The sequence below is a fragment of the Triturus cristatus genome, chromosome 10, assembly GCF_964204655.1.
Source record: "Triturus cristatus chromosome 10, aTriCri1.1, whole genome shotgun sequence".
NCBI classification, from domain to species: Eukaryota; Metazoa; Chordata; class Amphibia; order Caudata; family Salamandridae; genus Triturus; species Triturus cristatus.
This window is the reverse complement of record NC_140593.1, coordinates 884,275,227-884,294,940: the sequence shown is the minus strand read 5'-3', so window position 1 is coordinate 884,294,940 and position 19,714 is coordinate 884,275,227. Positions and strand designations below refer to the sequence as shown.

At 46.4% G+C, this 19,714-nt stretch overlaps 1 protein-coding gene across 2 annotated transcripts in view; it reads right to left on the bottom strand.

Annotated features, from left to right (window-relative positions):
* Positions 1 to 207: 207 nt before the first annotated feature.
* LOC146796173 (uncharacterized) overlaps positions 208 to 19,714 on the bottom strand; it is a 244,237-nt gene continuing 224,730 nt past the window's right edge. For both annotated transcript variants that reach the window (XM_085628575.1, XM_085628576.1), the window contains one exon: positions 208 to 2,748. In XM_085628575.1, coding sequence (XP_085484701.1) covers positions 1,231 to 2,748 — 1,518 coding nt within the window. In that variant the 3' untranslated portion in view covers positions 208 to 1,230. The remainder of the gene's footprint in view (positions 2,749 to 19,714) is intronic.

The following is a 19,714-nucleotide window of genomic DNA, read 5'->3' as shown; positions in this document are numbered from 1 at the left end:
TGGCCTATCAATAGAGTTCATCTTCAGACAGCCTTCTCAACTCCCCAGAAAATAGAAGTCCCTTCCTTTAAAAGTTCTTCACAAAGAGATCCTCAAGCTGCTCCTCAGAAATGCGGTGGGGTCCATATCAAAAGCCCAAAGAAATCAAGAATTGTATTCAACGTTTTTCTTCATCAAGAAAAAAATAAAGAGAATTACACTTTAATCTGGACTTGAGGGTGCTTAACAATTTAATCAAGAAATAAGGAGTGAGAATGGGTGCTTTGTTAGACATCCTTCAGTCCATCAATAGAATCCATTATTTCTCTGCATTAGATTTGGCACATACTTACTTCCACATATGTATCCATGCTTTATATTGGAAATATTTTAAATTCATGACCAGCGGACAACACTTTCAGTTTAAGGCTCTGAAGTTCAGACTCGCGTTAGCAACATAAGTCTTTACAAAATACTAAGCTCAAGCAGCTGTCCATTAACATTGTCCATAAGTGCAAGTTTTCTCATTTTTGAACGACTGGCTCATAAAGGTACCCACAAAGCAAGGGCAGGAACGGAATGACGACAAACAGAACACTACATATTTTAAGTTAATTTGGGCTAACTGTGAATGCAGCAAAATCTAATCTGCTATCCACCAAATCTGTTGTGTTTCTAGGAGTGCACATAGGCACAGACACCGTCCAGGTCCACGTGAAGATAATGTAAGCATTTTATAGAAATGCCATCTATAAATACCTTCCTGGCACCAGTGGAATCATAAGGCTTAAACATGCTCCTCTTTTAAAGAGTGTCTGCAATGGTAGACATATGTCTGTGGCCTCCTTTTGTGGATGTATTGCTGGTGCCAAAGTCACACCTTTTGCATCAAGAGTGGAGGGGAGGAAACCTAAAGATGAAAAATACAAATGTGACAGTAAATAACTTCTGTAGAAGTGCAGAGAGGATTTTATCCATTCACCAGACGCACAATAAAAAATGTAAGAAGTGAAACCTCTGGGAGGGAGTGAAGCGCTGTGTCTCTCCAACTGACTAGGAGAGGTTTGGGTCAAAACATGATTTAGATAGATGTAGTCTACGGCTGTTTCAATGTTATTTGAGTGTTTGTGTATACTGTTATGTTAACATTGATTTACCGAGGGTTCCCAGCCTGACTTCAGCAAATGATTCTAGCATGTAAATCTATGAAAAATCCAACCTTGGAGAAAAATTGTTTTGTCTTAATGCTTTTCATTTGGCCAACTTCAATTTTTCTTTGAATTTGTCATGATCAAATTTACATAATGTTCGCTTTATTAAATTCTTGCTTTTTTCCCTTCCTCTTTCACCTGTGTTAAGACTGGACAGATCACTGACCTGACCGACTTCTGGGGCCCTCTGTGCCTCTCTATATGTCGTTCTTTCGAGGGAGTTCCCCCTTTGTAACCTTTTGTTTTTATGAGCCTCCATGTCTGTTGAACTTGGGTAGATCGTCTTCTCAGCTATCTCATGGCCTCTAGCTCTAGATTGAACTGCAGGATAACTGTGGGTATCGCCATTGGCACAGTTTGAAGCTGCAGTTCTCTTTTCTCTTGAAGCAGGGCATGACCTATCTCTTCTGCCCCTTGTTCCAGCTAAATGCTCTTTATGGCTTTCTCCGAGTAGGCTAACATCATCTGTCAGTGTTTGCTTTAACAAGAAAACTTCCTGAGATGGTCCAATCAATTGCAATCTGTCGTTATAGCTCACAGCCATACTACTGTACTTATTTGCTAACTCCTTGCTTCTTTCAATTATCAGTAGCTTCTTTTCAGGACTAAGTCCCGAAAAAAAGACATCTTGAGTCCTGAGGCTCGATTCCGTAATGGATAAGAGATTTCTAAATTTCCTTAAAATATTTTCCATTTCAGAAGAAGTTGCACAATTTGAAGTTAATGTTACGAGACTCACTTCACCTTGAGCCACTGAACTAATTTCAACTAGTGGAGAGTTCAGAACCACATCTAGCTCTTCTTTTTTAAAAGCTTCGATGTATTTCATCGTGTATTTATCTACCGTTATACAATCCGAGACTCTACCTTGCCGCTGCAAGTTTGAAATTTCCATGGAAACCAAGAAACTTTCATCACTCAAAGGATTTTTACTGTGTACTATTAAGGATGGTGAATAATGTTCAAACGAGTTACTTTTGGGACGTTGGTTACTTTTTGAGTTTTGAGTCAAGGGAAAGTTATCAAATTGTTTCTCATGAAGCAGTGGCACCTGACCACCAGCATAAGTTGCATGTTCTGATCCTGCTGTCACCCTGTTACCTTGAACAGGGACTGGCAGTGAGAGAGAGTCTCCATGCCTAGTTAAGTGTGACACCCTATAATCGTAAGAGCAGTTATTGATTGGCGACCCGTTCACTTTCAGGGTCCCAATACAATCATTTCCAACAGGATATTGATCTAGTCCTTGTGGTGCAGCTCGCTTCTCCTTTTCCCACTGTGCCCTTCTGTGACCAGCCATTTCTGAAGTAATTGAGTTTTGTTTTACAAGAGTGCCGCTGTATGTGCTCCTTGGTGAAGGCTGGAGGCTCTCTCTATCAGACAACAACTGAAGCAGTTCAGTCTTAAGTTTTGCCAGTGCAGGGAATACCCCTTCAATTTCCATTGAATCACTCATCTCTGAGCAAATCCTGAGACCGCATTTTTCAACCAGCATCTTCACTGCATTCTTCTCAGGAAACAACTGAAAATCCATCTTTGTTCTGATCGTCATATAATCCTGAAACAATAAGAACACATTCATTTTACTTTATATTTGACAATAACAAAGGAAGCAAAAAGAAGGCCTTATTTGAGTAATACTGTATTGTAACCAAGCAATCAAATGATAATCTCTGTATTTACTCCTATTTATTGGCCATTTTGGAAAACAACATTCAGTGAGTTTACAAACAATTCAATATGCACGTGTCACGTACTTTAGGTAATGCTTAGCATCAGTCCACAATATTTCAGATGTTATCTAAATCCACAAATGAGTGTTGTATAGGTGTCATGCCGGAGGACCACATTCCAGATACATGAGGGGCTCTGATACAGGACCTAATAGAAAGGACTTTGAAAATCAACTTCTATTAGATGAATCTCTTGAAAGACAAAGGTGGGGGCCCAGGCAGGCATCATTACTATAGCTGGACTTATTGAAAATTATTGGGTCGGTGGTGGGGGCAGTGGGCTTCATTGTCTAACTACCAAATAAGCAGAGCAAATATCAAACCTCCTCAAATGTAGAAATGTAAATATAATTAAAGAAAGCATCACTAAGAAATGATTTAACTGTTAACAAGTTCATGCATACTTTCTTTGTTAGTTAATCCCAAGAAAATGAGACTATTTTGTGAAATGTTAAACAAAAACCCACTCTATGATAACCTGCTACTATATTATAATCAATTCTCGAAACATATTCGCTGGTAGAAAGCGTTTTAGTACATATGAATAAGATAAGGTAATGAAATAGTTTTACTTATCGGTTTTAAACATTTACTGAAACAAACAAAACATAAAACTGTTTAACAATCAAATACATTAAGGCAGGATTACATTTGAGTAGACTGGTAGGAGTTGTCATTGCTCCCCACAGCCAAACTTGTTTGGATGGTCTTAGCATGCTGACGGCACCTACCTTCCCTACAAGGCTTCAAAGGGGCAAGCTGTGGATTTCTGTTGCAGGGTGCATTATCCCACTGAGCTATCACGTCTCTACGTGTGTTTGGTGGTGGAAATGCCAGGTTGCTTGGGGTACTGAAGTTGAAGTCTTGTCAAACTTGTGCCCTTGCACACACTGTGGCTCTGGAGTGTCTGGATACCGCGGTACTGTAAGTGGAGTATTTGTTCAATTTTTGTAGATCGTGTCATGTCTAAGCCATCTGTGAATCTGCAATGCTGTGATATCTTGAGAGTTTGGCTTCCATTGGATTTCAGATTTCTTCTCAAGTAGCTCACACTCTCCCTGTAAACCACATGACTAGAGCTCATAATTAAGACAGAGTTCCTTTAAATTCCTCGTAGTAGCAGCTTCTCTTTGTAACAACAGCTGAATAATGTAATAAAAATCAGAAGTTACCAGTAGTAAAGTTCAGTAATTCATTTTAATTATCATTGTCTACACACCACCAGTCTACTAACGCTACCTGGTAGGAGGTGGTCCTTGACACTGGTTGCCTGTGAGGAAATGGACAACAGAACCTGTTGTAATAAAGATCCTTAAATGTATTCTGTTAAAAGATGGAAGAACAAGTCTGAAACAAACATAACCAAATAGTACCTGGCATTTACTCTTAGCAGCTTTCAACTGCTCACAGTACATGATAAGTATACAGGGCACTCAAGAGAAACCCACGCCACAGAAAGGGGAGGTGGGAAGGCAGTAGGGGAGTGTGCAGTTAGATAGAGTAACCACTAGAAAGAGGGTTACCAAAGGTAAGTAACTTGCTCTTGTGATAGGTACTTCTAAGCACAGATTCCTCACCTTAAAAATATATGCATCCTAAAGGTGGAGGGTGTGTGGCGTGGGCTCAGACCAAATAGTTCTGCAGGACCAAATGGACAAAATGTACTTCCTGTATTGAGCCTGGCTGTCAAGGCACTCATGCTTCATGAACGTGTTCACTGATGTACACGTTGTGGTCTGGTAGATGTCGAGAACAGTCACTCTGTGCCACCCTAGTGGTAGCAGACTTGTGACTGGTGGAATGAGCCCTCAGCCTTTGGGAGGATATTTCCTATTGCAGAGGACTATCCAATGTGCCAGAGTTCTTTTCTGCACTGCTTGCCTTTCTTTGCTTTGGAGACCCCCACTAATCTATGATCATCTACCCAATGGTCTTTGGTGTGATCAATATAAAAGCTACCTTGGGATCCAGTTGATGGAATCTCTCATATTCTTTCAAGGGGTGAGGAGAAGCAAAGAACGTTGAAAGGGTGATGGACTGTCCAATTTGAAACTGACTTTCGGCAAGAAGTCTTAACACCAGGTTAGCTGGAAAAGGGAGCTGCACAGATAGAGTCTGGAGCTCACGCGACGAGCTGAGGCAATCGTAATGATGTTTTGAGAGTAAGAAGGCACAACGAGCAGCTATGTATGGGTTCAAATGGGGTATGCATAAAGAAAGTCAGGATCAAATTGAGATCCCAGTGTGGCATCACAAACAGTTTGGGAGAGAACATGCGTAACAGCCCTTTAATAAAAGACATCATAGCAGATGATTTAAACAAGGACAGATGGTCCAGCATATATAACAAAGCCGAGAGTGCCAACAAATAACTTGCAAGACTTTGCAGGGCCAAGGAGAAAACAAACAACAATACATCTACCAGATTGGTTTGTAAAGGGTCTGTGCTGAGTACTCTACATCAGGCCACAAATGAGTCCAAGCAGCCAGTGTAGATGGAGTTAGTAGAAGGATGCCTGGACGTGGAGATGACATCCACAGTCTAAAGTGGCAAATTGTTGGACTTTGCCCTCTCTGCAGGTTCACCCCCAAACATTTTGCTTTTACCCCTCCCGTTTTCTGAATTTCGTTTTTATTGGCATTGGGCTCTACGCACTAACCAGTGCTAAAATGCTTGTGCTCTCCACTTAAAACATGGTATAATTGGCCAACACCTAATTGGCACATTTAATTTACTTGTAAGTCCATAGTAAAGTGATACTGCATGTATGCATGTACCCAAGGCCGGTAAATTAAATGCTGCTAGTAGACCTGCAGCACTCATTGTGCCAACACCTAAAGTTGCACTTTAAAACTTGCCTCAGGCCTGCCACTGCAGCCTATATTGAAGTTTTAAACTGTCAATTCGACCTGGCAGAATAAATTTTTCCCAGACCTAAGCCTTCCTTTTTAAAACATATGTCACCTCTAAAGTAGGCCCTAAAGGCCCATAGGTCAGAGTGCATTGAATTAAAAAAGTAGGACATGTGGATTGAAGTTTTACATGTCCTGGCAGTGAAAAAATCCTAAATTCGTTTTTCACTACTGTGAGGCTATTTCTCCAATTGGATAACATTGGGTTACCTTACAATATTTAATAAGTGCTAACAATTGATTGGTAGCAGATAGATATATCATGTTTGGACGCCATTGAATTGTAATTTAAAATTCTCTTTAATGGTAACGTCGGATTTTAGATTGCAATGTTGAAAACACCACATTTACAAAGTTGGCATTTTCCAGCCCAAAAGCTTCTGAGGCCTTTTAGGAGGTTTTTACTCTTTAGGCCTGTTAATGGCTTCCCCATTAAGAATGCATATTGAGGCCCGACAGTGAACAATAGAGGTCTAGGTGTGGACAGAACAGGTCATTCTACCAGAATGGTTGGGGGTGGAGCTGTTTCCTGCCCCACCTACATTTAAAAGTTTTTGTCTCCAGCACACACAAAATAACCTGACACTAGTCTAATGTCACCCCAAATTTCTTGCAGCCTTACTTGGCAGGAGAAGGGAAGAACTTTCAAAAGCTAGATGTGGGGGTAGCATAGACATTTCCCCACTTCAAAGAATGGCACCAGTTTTAATTATTGGGCCCTCTGAGCAACGCTTCAGTACACCCCTTGACCTGTGGACATTACAGAAGGAGGACTTTCTTATTCCCTAGAGGACTGCCCTGCAGCTTGAGGCCTGCCTTGTTCTTCAGAGGACTGCCCTGCTGCTACCAAAGGACTGCCCTGCTGCTTGAGACTGGTCTTGTTCCCCAGAGCACTGCCATGCTGCTTGAGGCCTGCCTTGTTCCCCAGAGGACTGCCCTGCTGCTTGAGGCCTGTCTTGCTCCTCAGAGAACTACCATGCTTCTTGAGGCTTTACTTGTTCCCCATAGTACTTTAGGATTGTATCAATTTTTACTGTTTTGCGTTAAGACAGTGAAGAAAAATTATACAAATCTTCCGCCTACAACCAACGGCCAGCGGAGAAAAAGAGGGGGGAGGGAAGGGCAGTAGGGAGATAGTAATAACCAACAACTTATACTGATAAATCAAATAAAGTAACTGTTCAAGCCATGCCCGCATGTTCCGTAATGATGTCAGTGTAGTCCCGCTTCCACCCCAATGTGACTTAAGTTTCAGGCTGCATGCCAGCTGTGAGGGGCAGAATGTGTAAATATATCGGGCAAGTGAGTTCTCGGATGGTGTTCGACAAATATTTAAGGCAAGGGCCCCATGTCTTCTCGAATTTACGAAGTGTGTGGTCCACAACTGCTGTTAGCTTCTCCATACTTAATAGGTCCCAGGGTTGGTGCAGCCAGTCTAGGTGTGTGGGTATAGAGTCACTCCCCCATCAGGAAAGCCAAACGGTTTTAGCAGCACACAATGCTAGGGTGATAGCCTTCCCCCTGGGCAAAGCGTTAGTAAGCCCCAAGAGGATGTAGCTAGGCAAGCGAGGTAACTCGATCTCAAATATCTGATCTATATCGGCCAATATCTCCTCCCAACAGCGGTGTCGTTTGGGACAGTGCCACATGTTAGTGTACATGTTTTGCCGCAGTGACACCAGCATTTGTCACCACAACCTTGTTTCCACCTGACCAGGCGGGCGGGTGTAATACCAATACTACACTAGTTTTAGGAGGGTCTCCTTCTTGGCTGCACTGTGCACCGATGTACGGGCTCATTGCAGGATGTCTGTCCACTTCTTGTCTGTGAAAGTGTGTTCACACTCCGTTTCCCATCTGGATCTGGCTGGCGATAATAAGGGGGCAATCGAAGTATTCAGAAAGGAAGACATCGGAGAGCAAACACCGGTCCTTGCTCCGTGTTAGGAGCCAGCGCTCAAATTGCGTAAGGGGTCTCCTAGCATGGGTCTCGTGTCAGGTTGCGTCACCCAGTGATGAACCGCTGCATATCGCCATCTCTCCGAGTCCGGGAGGCCATAGTCTTGTTGATGCCCTGGGAAATCTCGTAATCCCCGTTTGTTGAAGAGATCTCCTATACATTTACAGTTCGCCTCCTGCCACTGGGAGAAAGCTGTGCCACACATGGCGGGGGGAAAGTATGTGTTCCCTATGATTGGGGTGAGTGGAGAAATCGGGGTGGTAAGGCCCTTGGAGACACTCAGTTTGTCCCATGCTCCCATTGTGGCCCGGACCACTGGGGAGATATACACTCCTGGTGGGCGGTTCTTACGCGGCAAACAGGCTACCTTCCACATGTGGATGCCAGCCACTCCCTGATCTAGGAAGCACCAATGCTTTTCCGTAAGCGGACGTAGCCACTCCACTAAAAATCTCAATTGTGCCGCTTGGTAGTAGCGTATCATACAGGGTATCCCCAAGCCTCCCTTAGCCACCAGGAGATATGCTCTCTCTCTAGCCATCCTGGTTTTTTACCACCCCATATGAAGGACTCTAGCGATAGTTGCAATTTCTTTATCACAGTGTGGGGGGGGGGGGTTCCTGCAGTGCTAGTTCCTGCATTAAATATAACATTTGGGGTAATAGAGTCATTTTGACCGCCGCTATTCACCCCGACCATGAGATAGGTCCTCCAGGTCACGATTGGATGAGTGAGCGCACCGTAGCCAACAGAGTAGTGTGGTTTTGTGATACCACCCTGTCAATGGTGGAGAATAACTGGATGCCCAGGTAGGAAATACCCTGTGCGTCCCAGGAGAAAGGGAAGATATCTGTTAGGTAAGTCTGTTCTACCTGCGGGATAGTGATGCTAAGGCTCTGGGACTTGGCGGCATTCATCTTGAATACGGACGTTTCCCCGAACTCCGCCAGTTCCTCAGGTAACGGGGGCAACGACTTGCAGGGCTTAGTTATAGTGAGCAGCACATCATCTCCATATAATGCTATTTTGTGCACCTGGCCACCCATCCGCACTCTCTCAACAAGAGGGTGTCCTCGTGTCCGCTCTGCTAGCGGCTCCATATAGAGCTTGAATAGGAGGGAGGAGAGGGGGCACCCCTGTCGTGTTCCTTTCGACTCGAGATTGGGAAAACTGGGGATAGGGTATTATTGACACAGAAAAGAGCTTTAGGGGTCCCCATAGCTGGTCCATATCCACTTGCGGAAGTGCGGACCCAGGCCCACTGCCTCCAGCACTTCACGCAGAAAGGGCCAGTGCACCCGATCAAACGCTTTCGCAACGTTTATTGATAAGAGTAGATTAGGCGTCTGTAAGCGGCTGGTTTTATCAATAAGGGCCAGTATCCGTTTTGTATTGTCCCCAAATGTGCGTCCTGGAATGAAGCCCAATTGATCTCGGTCAATCAGGCCAGACATATACTTTCCCAGTCTTTTGGCCAAGATCCCTGTAAACAATTTAGCGTCTACGTTTAGGAGGGATATAGGGCAATATGAAGCACATTTCTGTGGGTCTTTTCCAGGCTTTGGTAGGACAGTAATTATAGCCGTCCTCATACTTTGTCAGGCTCGGCTAATATTTTATAGAAGGCTGCTATAAAGCCATCCTGATCCGGGGCTTTGTCTACTTGGAGTCTCCCAGTCGCATCAGTGATGTCTGATTCTAAGGGTGCGGCTACTTGTTCCGTCAGCTTGGTCGAGGGGGCCTGCTCTATGTAGGCGGTGTGATGTATGGGCTGCTGCTTCTCTGTTTTTTAGAGCTGTGCGTAGAATGAACCGAACTCCGCTGCATGTCTCGTCAGGGGGCTTGGGGAGTGGTCCGTCAAGGCCTATACGCGGCGAACCTGTGTTTGGGTGCGTAGTCTATGCGCAAGCAATCTACCTGCTTTACTCCCTCCTGCATAATATCTCTGCCTTGTGTGGAGTAATGCGTACTCAGCTGCGTCCAGGTCTAAGGCCTTAAATTGTTTTCTAGCAATAGTCAGTTGTCGCCTTTTGCCTGTGTGTTTCCTCCAGTACTTCCACCGCCCCCTCTAGCTTTGCACGATTGGCCCTGCGCTCCTTGTTGTGCCTTGCCGCTATTGCTATATAGGTTACCCACACAACCGCTTTGAGTGCGTCCCACAGAGACGAGATCGTTACGTGGGGCTTGTCATTGATAGCGAGGTAGTCCTGGATTACCCCCCAAACCTCCTCGACATTTAGGGCACACACAAAAGCAGTTTAGGATTGAGGGGCCAGGTTTTGGAGTGTTGATCGCTGGGGGGTAGACGCAACACCAGGGAGATAGGGGAATGATCAGAGAGTGAGATGACCTCAATGTTTGGTTTCGACCCTTAAAGCGACAGCGAGGTGGAGACTAGGAAAAAATCAATTCTGGCGTACAACGGATGTACAGCGGAGAAGTGTGTGTATGATTTCGTGGTGGGGTGTTGAGCTCTCTAGACATTGACCAACCCCACATCCGAAAGCCATTGAAGTCCCTGGGGTGTAAGTGCTTCTGTTTGATTTATTCTATGGCGGTGCCTGTCTAGTGAAGTATCCTCGACTATATTAAATTCCCCCCCAATGAGATCATTGGCATCTGGTATAGTGAGGATGGACCCAATCGCCTCACGGATGAACAATTCCTAGTGATCGTTGGGAGCGTAAAGGCTTGCAATCGTTATGGTGCACTGAGGGAGGGCGATTTACAAGGCTATCATGCGGCCCGTGATCTCAGAGTGTCTGTCGGTGACCTGGCTTTGGAATTGTGTTGCGAGTAATATAGCAACCCTTGCTCTCTTGCTTGGTCCGGTCGACCAAAATTGCCAGTCGAACCACCTAGATCGCATATGACTCCAATCCTTTTTAACAAGGTGGGTCTCTTGCAGGAGACATACATCACATTGCCTTGCCTCTAGCTGTGTCAAAAGTGCTATTCTCTTTGCCGGAGAGTTAAGGCCCCTCACATTAAGGCTAACCACCCTTAACACGACTAAGTGTTAAAGTGGAGCGTGGCAGCGGTTCTAAGAAGTAACTCGGTGTTCCCCCTCTATTTGTTGGATCTGGACAATCGTGAGTGTGGGTGGTGTATGAGCTTCATTTAAAGATAACATGCAATGAAACAACAACATCAATTTGTGAAAAACTAGTGTATACGTAGAAGGGGCCCACGTCGTCGGCAGGCCTCGTGAGTTGTCTAAGAAGTTGACACACTAAGGAGTCCTCCGCTAGCGCACGCTGATATCACTGTTCAACCCTGAAGCAGAGCCCGGAGTCGGACAGGCAGTGTGCGTGATCTGTGTCCAATTGGGGCCTGCTATGATTTCGCCGTCATTACAAAAATGGGGTAAAGGACCTGGGTGTAATCTTGGTACAAAAAACAGTGGTCCTGAACAAATTATTGATACAACAGAGCAAAAGGCTCTCACTTAGTTATATTATTTACTTATTCACGAGCTAAATAGAAAGCACTCTTGCTTTATGCACGTTCCCTCTGGAGCAACCTTGTGTTGTATATTATTGAAATTTAAAATTTAAATTGCCTAAATGAAAATAAATGTATGGTGATTTAGACTTTGGATGTTGCCCCCAACACCCCCCCCCCCCCCCCCCCCACGCTTTTTTTTTTTTTTTTTATGTTGGAATGTTATATTTAATATTGTGAGCTACTCAAAAAATCTCCCTTTCTATTTAGCTCGTGAATAAGTAAATAATATAACTAAGTGAGAGCCTTTTGCTCTGTTGTAGCAATAATTTGTTCAGGACCACTGTTTTTTGTACCATGATTTCACCGTGGTCAGGCTAATCCATGATAACAAAGTTTGGGTTTTGTGTTCCTGCCTCCAAGAACTTCATTCTTCCTCTTGTTCCAGTGCAGTCTTGTTTTGTAAGGTGTTGAAGCAGGGAAGAGCGTTCCATGATGCTCTTGGTTGAGGATGGTTTGCTCACGAGTTTTGGGAGTCGCTTCTGCCAGTAGAACCTCTGGGAGCGCGAGTCGGACCCCCTACGATCGGCCCAGTCGCCCTGCTCCAGGTCGAGGCCCAGGATCGCTGCTGCCTCCGGAGGGGTGCGGGTCAAGCCCGTCTCACCTTTCCATACGGACACAACAGGAAAGGGGTGACCCCATCTGTAGCGCACACCCTTCTCCCTCAAGAAATCTATAATTGGTTTCATATTACAACAATGCTGCTGGGTGATAGAAGAGAGGTCCCGAAATAGGTGCACCTTAATCCCCTCAAACATGACGTGAGCTTGGTCTCATACCGCATTCATTATAAGTTCCTTCTGACAGTAGTTGTGTAGGCATGTAAGAATATCCTAGGGGGTACCTGGAGAGGAGCATGGACGACCTGCTCTGTGTGTGCGATCCAAAGGGACCTCAGCGTCCTTCAATTCTGGGACTATCTGGCGGAAGAGCCGTGTAACAAAGTCCTCGAGGCGATTGCCATCTGCCTGAAGTAGAACCCCCTTAATTCTTATATTAGATCTCCTGGACCTAATTTCTAGGTCTTCTAGGTAGTAGTTGAGGTCCACATTACGGTCTTTGAGTTCAAGTATTTTGCTACGGCATCGTTCCAATTCCTCCTCTCTGGTGATGCCAAAGTCCACCCGCTGCTCCAGTTCACCCACCTCACGGCGCAAGTCCCTCACATCATTCGCCATCTCCGTATTCAATGTTGCAATGTCGTCCCTCAAGACGCCAAAGAGAGACTCCATGAATCCCCGGGTGACCGGACCCTCCTCACCTGCTTCCTGCCCATGTTCTGCTCCCATCGTCTGGCGTTTCTGTGAAGCCGCCCCCGGAGCCTGGCCTGCTCACTTGGGAGGGGATTTTTGTGAAGAGGTCCTTGATGGTGGGATCCTTTTGGGCCTAGTATTCGCCATTTTTGCCCCCTGATGGCTCGCGGTGTGTTGACTTTCTCAGTCCAACTGATTGCAATTCTCTGCGAGTGGGCCGCCCCTCCAGACATGGAATCTGTGTGCAGTTCGCCTGTCTAGGAGTCCGTGAAGCTTTAGTGCGGCTCACCCAGAAAGTCCAGGCCTAGTCCTCAGCACTTGGCATAATAATAATAATAAACAGAATTTTATTAAGCGCATAGCTACCCCCAACGGGGTGACCCAGCGCTGAAGCACACGGATCAGGGTCAAGAGAGTGCCAGATTAGTCTGAGCGGCGAAAAAGCCATGTTTTCATGGACTTGCGGAACTCAAGATCCAACTGAATCAGGCAAAGGTGAAGGGGAAGATTGTTCCAACATTGAGTGGCGCCCACTTCAAAAGATTTGCCTCCCATTCTAGATTTTAAGAACCGGGGTCTGACAAAAAGGTGTTTGTTATTGGACCGTAAGAGTCTAACTTGATGAGAGGGACGTAGTCTCCTCCTTAGATAAAGAGGTCCTTTTCCATGATAAGCCCGGAAGGCTAAGGTCAAAACCTTAAATTCTATTCTCTTGGCAATGGGCAACTAGTGAAGCTGTTTTAAGAAGGGAGAGATGTGATGACGAAGCAGGACCCCGCAGATCAGGCGTGCCGCAGCATTCTGAACAGTCTGAAGTCTACGGAGCAAGCCCACTGAAATGCCCAAATAAAGTCCATTAGCATAATCCAGATGGGAGGTTATCAGCGCATGTACTACAGTTTTACGGGATGCATTGGGCAGATAGTTAATGAATTTTCTTATGGTTTTAATTTTACCGAAACAGGTGGCTGAAACCGTTTGGACCTGCGTAGACAGGGACAAATACTTGTCCCATCTAATGCTTAAATTCTTAATTGAGTCCTTAGGTAGGGGTGCAGTGCCTAATTCCGCCGACCACCACAAGATTGAATAGAGGGGAGACGGTTGGTTAAAAAATAAGATCTCAGTCTTATCCGCGTTGAGTTTTAAAAAATTACGGTCCATCCACATTGCAATATTTCTAAGGCACTCTTTTAGAGGCTCAAAGGAAGAGGTGGACACATCCCGAAAGGTGAACAACAGCTGGGTGTCATCCGCATAAGATATTATTTTGATCCCACCTTTAGAAATCAATTCTGCCAGAGGGGTCAGGTAAACATTGAAAAGAAGCGGGCTCAGGGCTGAGCCCTGCGGCACACCCCACTTTAGGGGTTTGATAGGTGAAGTGAAAGGGTGGGTTCGGACCTGTTGCTTGCGATCAGATAAAAAAGATGATAACCAGTTAAACACTGTTCCCTGGATACCATTATCCCTAAGTCGATTCAGGAGGATAGCTTGAGAGACGGTGTCGAATGCTGCAGATAAATCTAGCAGCACCAACACCACCTTAGATCTCAATCAATGCTGTTTCCGTGCTGTAACAGGAGCGGAAACCAGATTGAGAGTCATGAAGAAGATCATTAGTCTAAATAAAACCGGCCAGTTGCTGATATACTAGTTTTTCTAAGACCTTTGCAGGGGCAGGTAAGAGCGAAATAGGTCTGTAGTTGCTAGTAATTACAGGGTCAGCGTTCACCTTTTTTAAGATGGGCAAAAGAAAAGAATGTTTCCAAATTGCGGGATAGATACCCTGTGTAAGTGAAGCGTTCCAAATAAAATTTAGATAGGGGTTGAGGATTTCTGCAAGAGCGCTGTATTGTTTGGCTGGCCAAGGGTCGCCTGGAGATCCTGATTTACATTTCTGTAACTCAAGGAGAGAGGCTTCAGCAGAAACCTTTTCAAAATCTGAGAACACAGTACTGGTGATCGGCATTCGATGAACATCCGTGCTGGTCAGGGATTCATCCCGTGGCTCAGGGAAGGAAGAATAGATCAACTAAATTTTTTCCTCAAAGAATTCAGAGAGTTTGTTGCATAAACTCTGTGAGGGGTGATGCGTCTGGGTAAGAGCAGAAGGGTCGGTGAATGATTTTACAAGTTAAAAAAATTCCCTAGAGGAGTTTTTGACATTGTTGATTCGATCAGCAAGAAAATCTCTTTTGTTCCTAATTAGAAGTTTACGGTATTCTTTAAACACGGCCCGATAATCTGCTTTACTAATTGCAGAGTAAGTGAGTCTCCAGTTGCGCTCTAGTTTTTTACACTCAGCTTTCTTTAATCTAAGCTCCTCCGAATACCAGGGAACAGAAGGAAGAGATCTATAGGACTTTATAGCTTTCAAAGGGGCAAGAGAGTCTAATGCATCAACTACCCACTTATTTAGATTTGAAATACTATCCTCAAGGTCATTAGAGAGGGCGGGCTTGGAGTCCCCAAGATGTTGTGTTAGGTGCACTGGAGTGACGCTCCTCCAATTCCTACTGAACTCTTTAGGGATAGAAGTGATTCTGCCGGTGCTGGTCAGCTGAAAATAAAAAGGGATCAAAAAATGATCTGACCAGGCTACCGGCAGGGGCAAATGAACAATGATCTCAGGTAGGTTAGTACAAATCAAGTCAAGAATCTGGCCTGCCTTGTGTGTACGATGGGATACACATTTTAACAAGTTACAACCCGTCAGTGTGGAAATAAAGTTGGAGCTGTGTGGACAGGTGGGATTATCCACATGCAGATTCAGATCCCCTAGCACAATAAAGTTGGAATAGCGTATGCTAGCCTGGGCGATGTAATCAGCCAGGATGGGAATTTGATTAAGGTACGAGTTGGGGGGGTCTATAGAGTAGCAGACCTGAGCAGGAAGAAGACGCCGAAAGTATAATGCAAAAGGATAGGCCCTCGATGTGATCTAACCGATCAAAGTTAGAGGCTACCAGCTCCCAACATGTTTTATATATAATAGCTACTCCCCCACCCAATTTACCATTTTGCCTGTTAGCACAGGCTATGGCGTAGTTATTTGGGATCGCCACGGCCAGCGTGGGGTTAGTGTCATCCCGGAGCCATGTCTCCGTCAGGGATAACAAGTCCCAATTATTGTCTTCAATAGACTAGAGAATATCCAGCGTGTGTTTAGGCATGGGTCTACAATTTATCAGCCCATCTTTTAATTCCACCACAGCGGGAGCTGGCGGGGATTTGAAGTTACCATTCTTGGTGCCACAGGGCGGACTATCCGCCTTTAAGGTAAACCCACGACACGAACATAGATATTCCACCCCAAGCTCCTCGGCCATTAAGCAGTGCAGCTGATGACATGGAGGGGGCCTAAGGGAGATCAGCTCTGAGCTACTGTAGAGATATCCACATCCGCTTGTAAAATGGGCAGGATCTCTGGCCCTGGCCGCCGTACGGGCGCAGACGGGCTTGCCTTAGGCGCGCCTTCGGTGCGCCAGCGGTGCGCCCGCTGCGCGTGTCCGCTACGCGTCGGCGCCATGCTGTGCTTAAATAGGTTGCAAGTAAGAACCTCTAAAGCATCACTCTCCCACAATGAGTGCTCAGAGTGGCCCAAACCAGAAGCGAGGAAAGACCTCCTATGAGCGGTAATGTACAATGAAAGGCGTCTCCCTCCACACAATCAGCACGGGTTTGCTGCGGTGGACTGGGGAGCATGAAGCCTGAAATGCGGCAAGGCACAGAAAGCAGTACAAGTTGAAATGCAATCAGGTAGGAAATAAAAACGATCATGCAAATATATAAAAAGTTGAACAACACAGATATCAGGAAGAGCGCTAGTGCAGCTTAGTAGCAGGCAAACCTCAGCCTGTCCATCCCCGGGTATCCCGTGCTGTGATCAGTGGTCTCCCCCGACTCTACACTACTTCCTTTGGAGGATCCCTGATTCTCCACCATCACGGGGCCCGGCCTGGGGACAACGTGGTATTCACTTTGCTGCGGCATGGTGGTGCCGCGGATCATTGCAGGAGTGGCATATCAACCCTAGTCCATTTAGATTTGGGACTCTCTCCATCGCAATTGTCCTTGGGCCCCTCCAGCTCCAGCACTCTCAACAGTCCAGGCCCCCCTTGCGCCCCCGCAGTGCCTTTGACAGCTCACCCACACTGTGTGGTTCTTTCCCGGGCACCCAGGATGGGATTCCACGGCCATCAGCTCTCCTGCCCCGCTCAGGGCAGCGCGCTGTGTCCTGCTTCAATCGGCCTGCTGGCACTACAAGGGAGAGATTGGCGGTGGTACTGGTAGGCTCCACAGTTGGGGGGTATTCTCACTGCACTCTCTGGACGATTCTGGGGTCGCGCTGGCGGGCCATGCGTCGTGCCTGAGCAGCAGGCCTCCTCAGCTCTTCCTCCGGTGGAACTTCCGCACTTTCCCTGACCGCCAATTCTCAGGTAGCCACTCCGTAACTACGCTGCTTCCAGGCCGACGAGGTTTGGGATCACGCCCACTGGGCATTGTCCCCAGCAGCGGAGATAGCGCTCCTGTCTCCCGTCGGGTTTCTTTGTGCCTCCCGCTTTCTTCTCTGCTCAGGGCTCTTTAAGTTACCGATGTGCAGTGGTCGCCAAAGGGTCTCCTTGGCTGCGCTCCTACCTCGAGCGGATGTCTGGGCTGCAGGCCCGCGGCTCTAGTGCAGTGCTGGGAGGAAGAGGCACTCCCCACGGCCTGTGGTCCACCCGGCCGGTGCACTCCTGTCTCCGTCTCGGTGCCCGCACACCCGTAGAGTTCCACAGGCGGGCCCTGCACACCGCAGCGGTACCGGCGATAAGCAGTTACTGCAGATCCCTTTGGCTGCCATTTAGCATCCTCGGCCCACAGCTTGCTTTTGCCGTTATATCGCTCAGGCCGCTTTTCCCGTTGATCGGGTAGGTGGGGGTCTAGTAGGCACCCCGTGACGACTGCGGTTCTGAGCCCGGGCTTAAATCAGGCTAGGACACCGGGAATCTGCTGCTTTCCCCCCAGAGTACTTTAAAACGTGTCTCTGGCCTGCCACTGCAGCCTGTAGTGCAGTTTTAAACTGCAAATTTGAACCTGGCAAAATAAACTTTTAGCCAGGCTTAAGCCATCTTTTTTAATACGTAAAAGTCGCCCATAAAGGCCCACAGGGCAGGGTGTATAGCATTAAAAAAGTAGGACGTGTTGGTTTAGGTTTTACATGACCTGGTAGTGAAAAACTCCAAAATTTGTTTTTGACTACTGTAAGGCCTATCTCTCAACTTGGATAACATTGGGTTACCTCACAACATTTAATAAGTGCTAACTTTTGATTGGCAGCAGCTAGAAATATCATGTTTGGACTCAAATGAATTGTAATTGTAAATCCTCTTTAATGGTAAAGGTGGATTTTAGATTGCAATCTTGAAAACACCACATTTAGAAAGTTGGCATCTTATCTATTTTTATAAGGATTAGATTCTGATAACTGTGTTTTTTGTATATGTTTGTGTCTTTTATGGATTTCTTTTAAAATTCGAATAAAGACTATGAATGGTTGGCATCTACCAGCCAAAAAGCTTCTAAGGCCTTCTAGGAGATTCCCGCTGTCTGGGCCTCTTAGTGACTCCTCCATTAACCCCTTCAGTGCCCATGACGAGCTGGACTCGTCATGGGCTGCGGTGGCGCTGTGCCCATGACGAGTCCAGCTCGTCATGAACTCCGCCCGCTAATAAAAAGCGCGGCACTGGGCGGGGAAAGGGGCGGGCATGCAAGGGGTTAAGAATGCATGCCGGGGCCAGACAGTAAACAATAGAGATCTAGGTGTGGGCAGAATAGGCCATTCTGCCAGGATGGTTGGGGGTGGAGCTGTTCCCTGCCTAACTTCCATTTCAAAGGGCTTGCCTCCAGCACACACAAAGTCGTTTTTCAACCCAGACTTCTTGCAGCCTTGGCAGAGGAAGGGAAGAACTTTCCAGAACTATATGAGGGGGTAGCTCAGAAAATACCCCAACTCAAAAGGCGGGCAACAAGTTTAAATATTAGACCTTCTGAGCCATTCTTCAGTACACTCCGTGACCTGTGGACATTACAGAAGAAGGACTGCCTTGTTCCCAGAGGACTGCCCTGCTGCTTGAGGCCTGCCTTGTTACTCAGAGGTCTGCCCTGCTGCTACCAGAGGTCTGTCCTGTTGCTTGGGGTCTGCCTTTTTCCTCAGAGGAGTGCTCTGTTGCTACCAGAGGACTGCCCTGCTCTCAGTGAAAGAAGACTGGACTTTCTTCCTTCATTCCCGGCAAACTGACTCCAAAGTCAGTTAGCTGACCGCCTGTTCTGAGCTACAGGGACACAACATGTTTCAGAGGCCTCCCTGCAACCACCCAGCTGACCAGCTGCCCCTGGACTTGCCCGATTCCCGCTGGCCTATGCTAGAGTAAGTCCCTGATCTCCAAGAGGTGCCTTCCCACATCCTGGACTCTTGGCTGGCATCAGAATGCATTCCTCCACAAGAAAAGGAGAAACCCTAAAGTTCTGGACTCCTCAATTGAGAACGTAACTTTTACAGTGGGACTAACCTGGTTCCTGTATCTGGACTGCACTCCATCGGGGTCAGCCCAACTTTCTCAGGGTCTAGCACAATCAGATGACACAGTGGGAGTTTGTGATATTAGGTGCCATACTTACCTAAAACTGCATACCTCTGGTTCTACTGATTGGATTGTTGTCATTTTGGTCTCATTATGTTTATTAAAATTTACTCTATTATTCTGAATTGGTTTGGAATTTTTCTTGTGTTGTGTTTTAACTTTCAAATCAGGTGTTTGTTAAGCGTGACTACTCACCCGTAAGGGTCTCAAGGCGCTGGGGGATGTGGGGGGGGGGGGGGGGTACGCAGATTCCAGTCTATCAAGGAGGGGGTCTGTCAAAGAGCCAGGTTTTGAGGTTTCTTGCGAAGATGGGGAGCGATGTTATCTGTCTCAGGTAGAGCAGAAGGTCGTTCCAGGCTCTGGCCGCACGGAAGGAGAAGTAGCGGCCTCCTGATCTGGTCTTTCTGGTGCGGGGGACCATGGCGTAGGACAGCTAGGCTGATCGTAGGGTCCTTTGGGGTGCGTGGAATTTGAGTCGGCTATTCAGGTTTGCTGGTCCAGTGTTGTGGAGAGCCTTGTGAGCGTTGGATAGCAT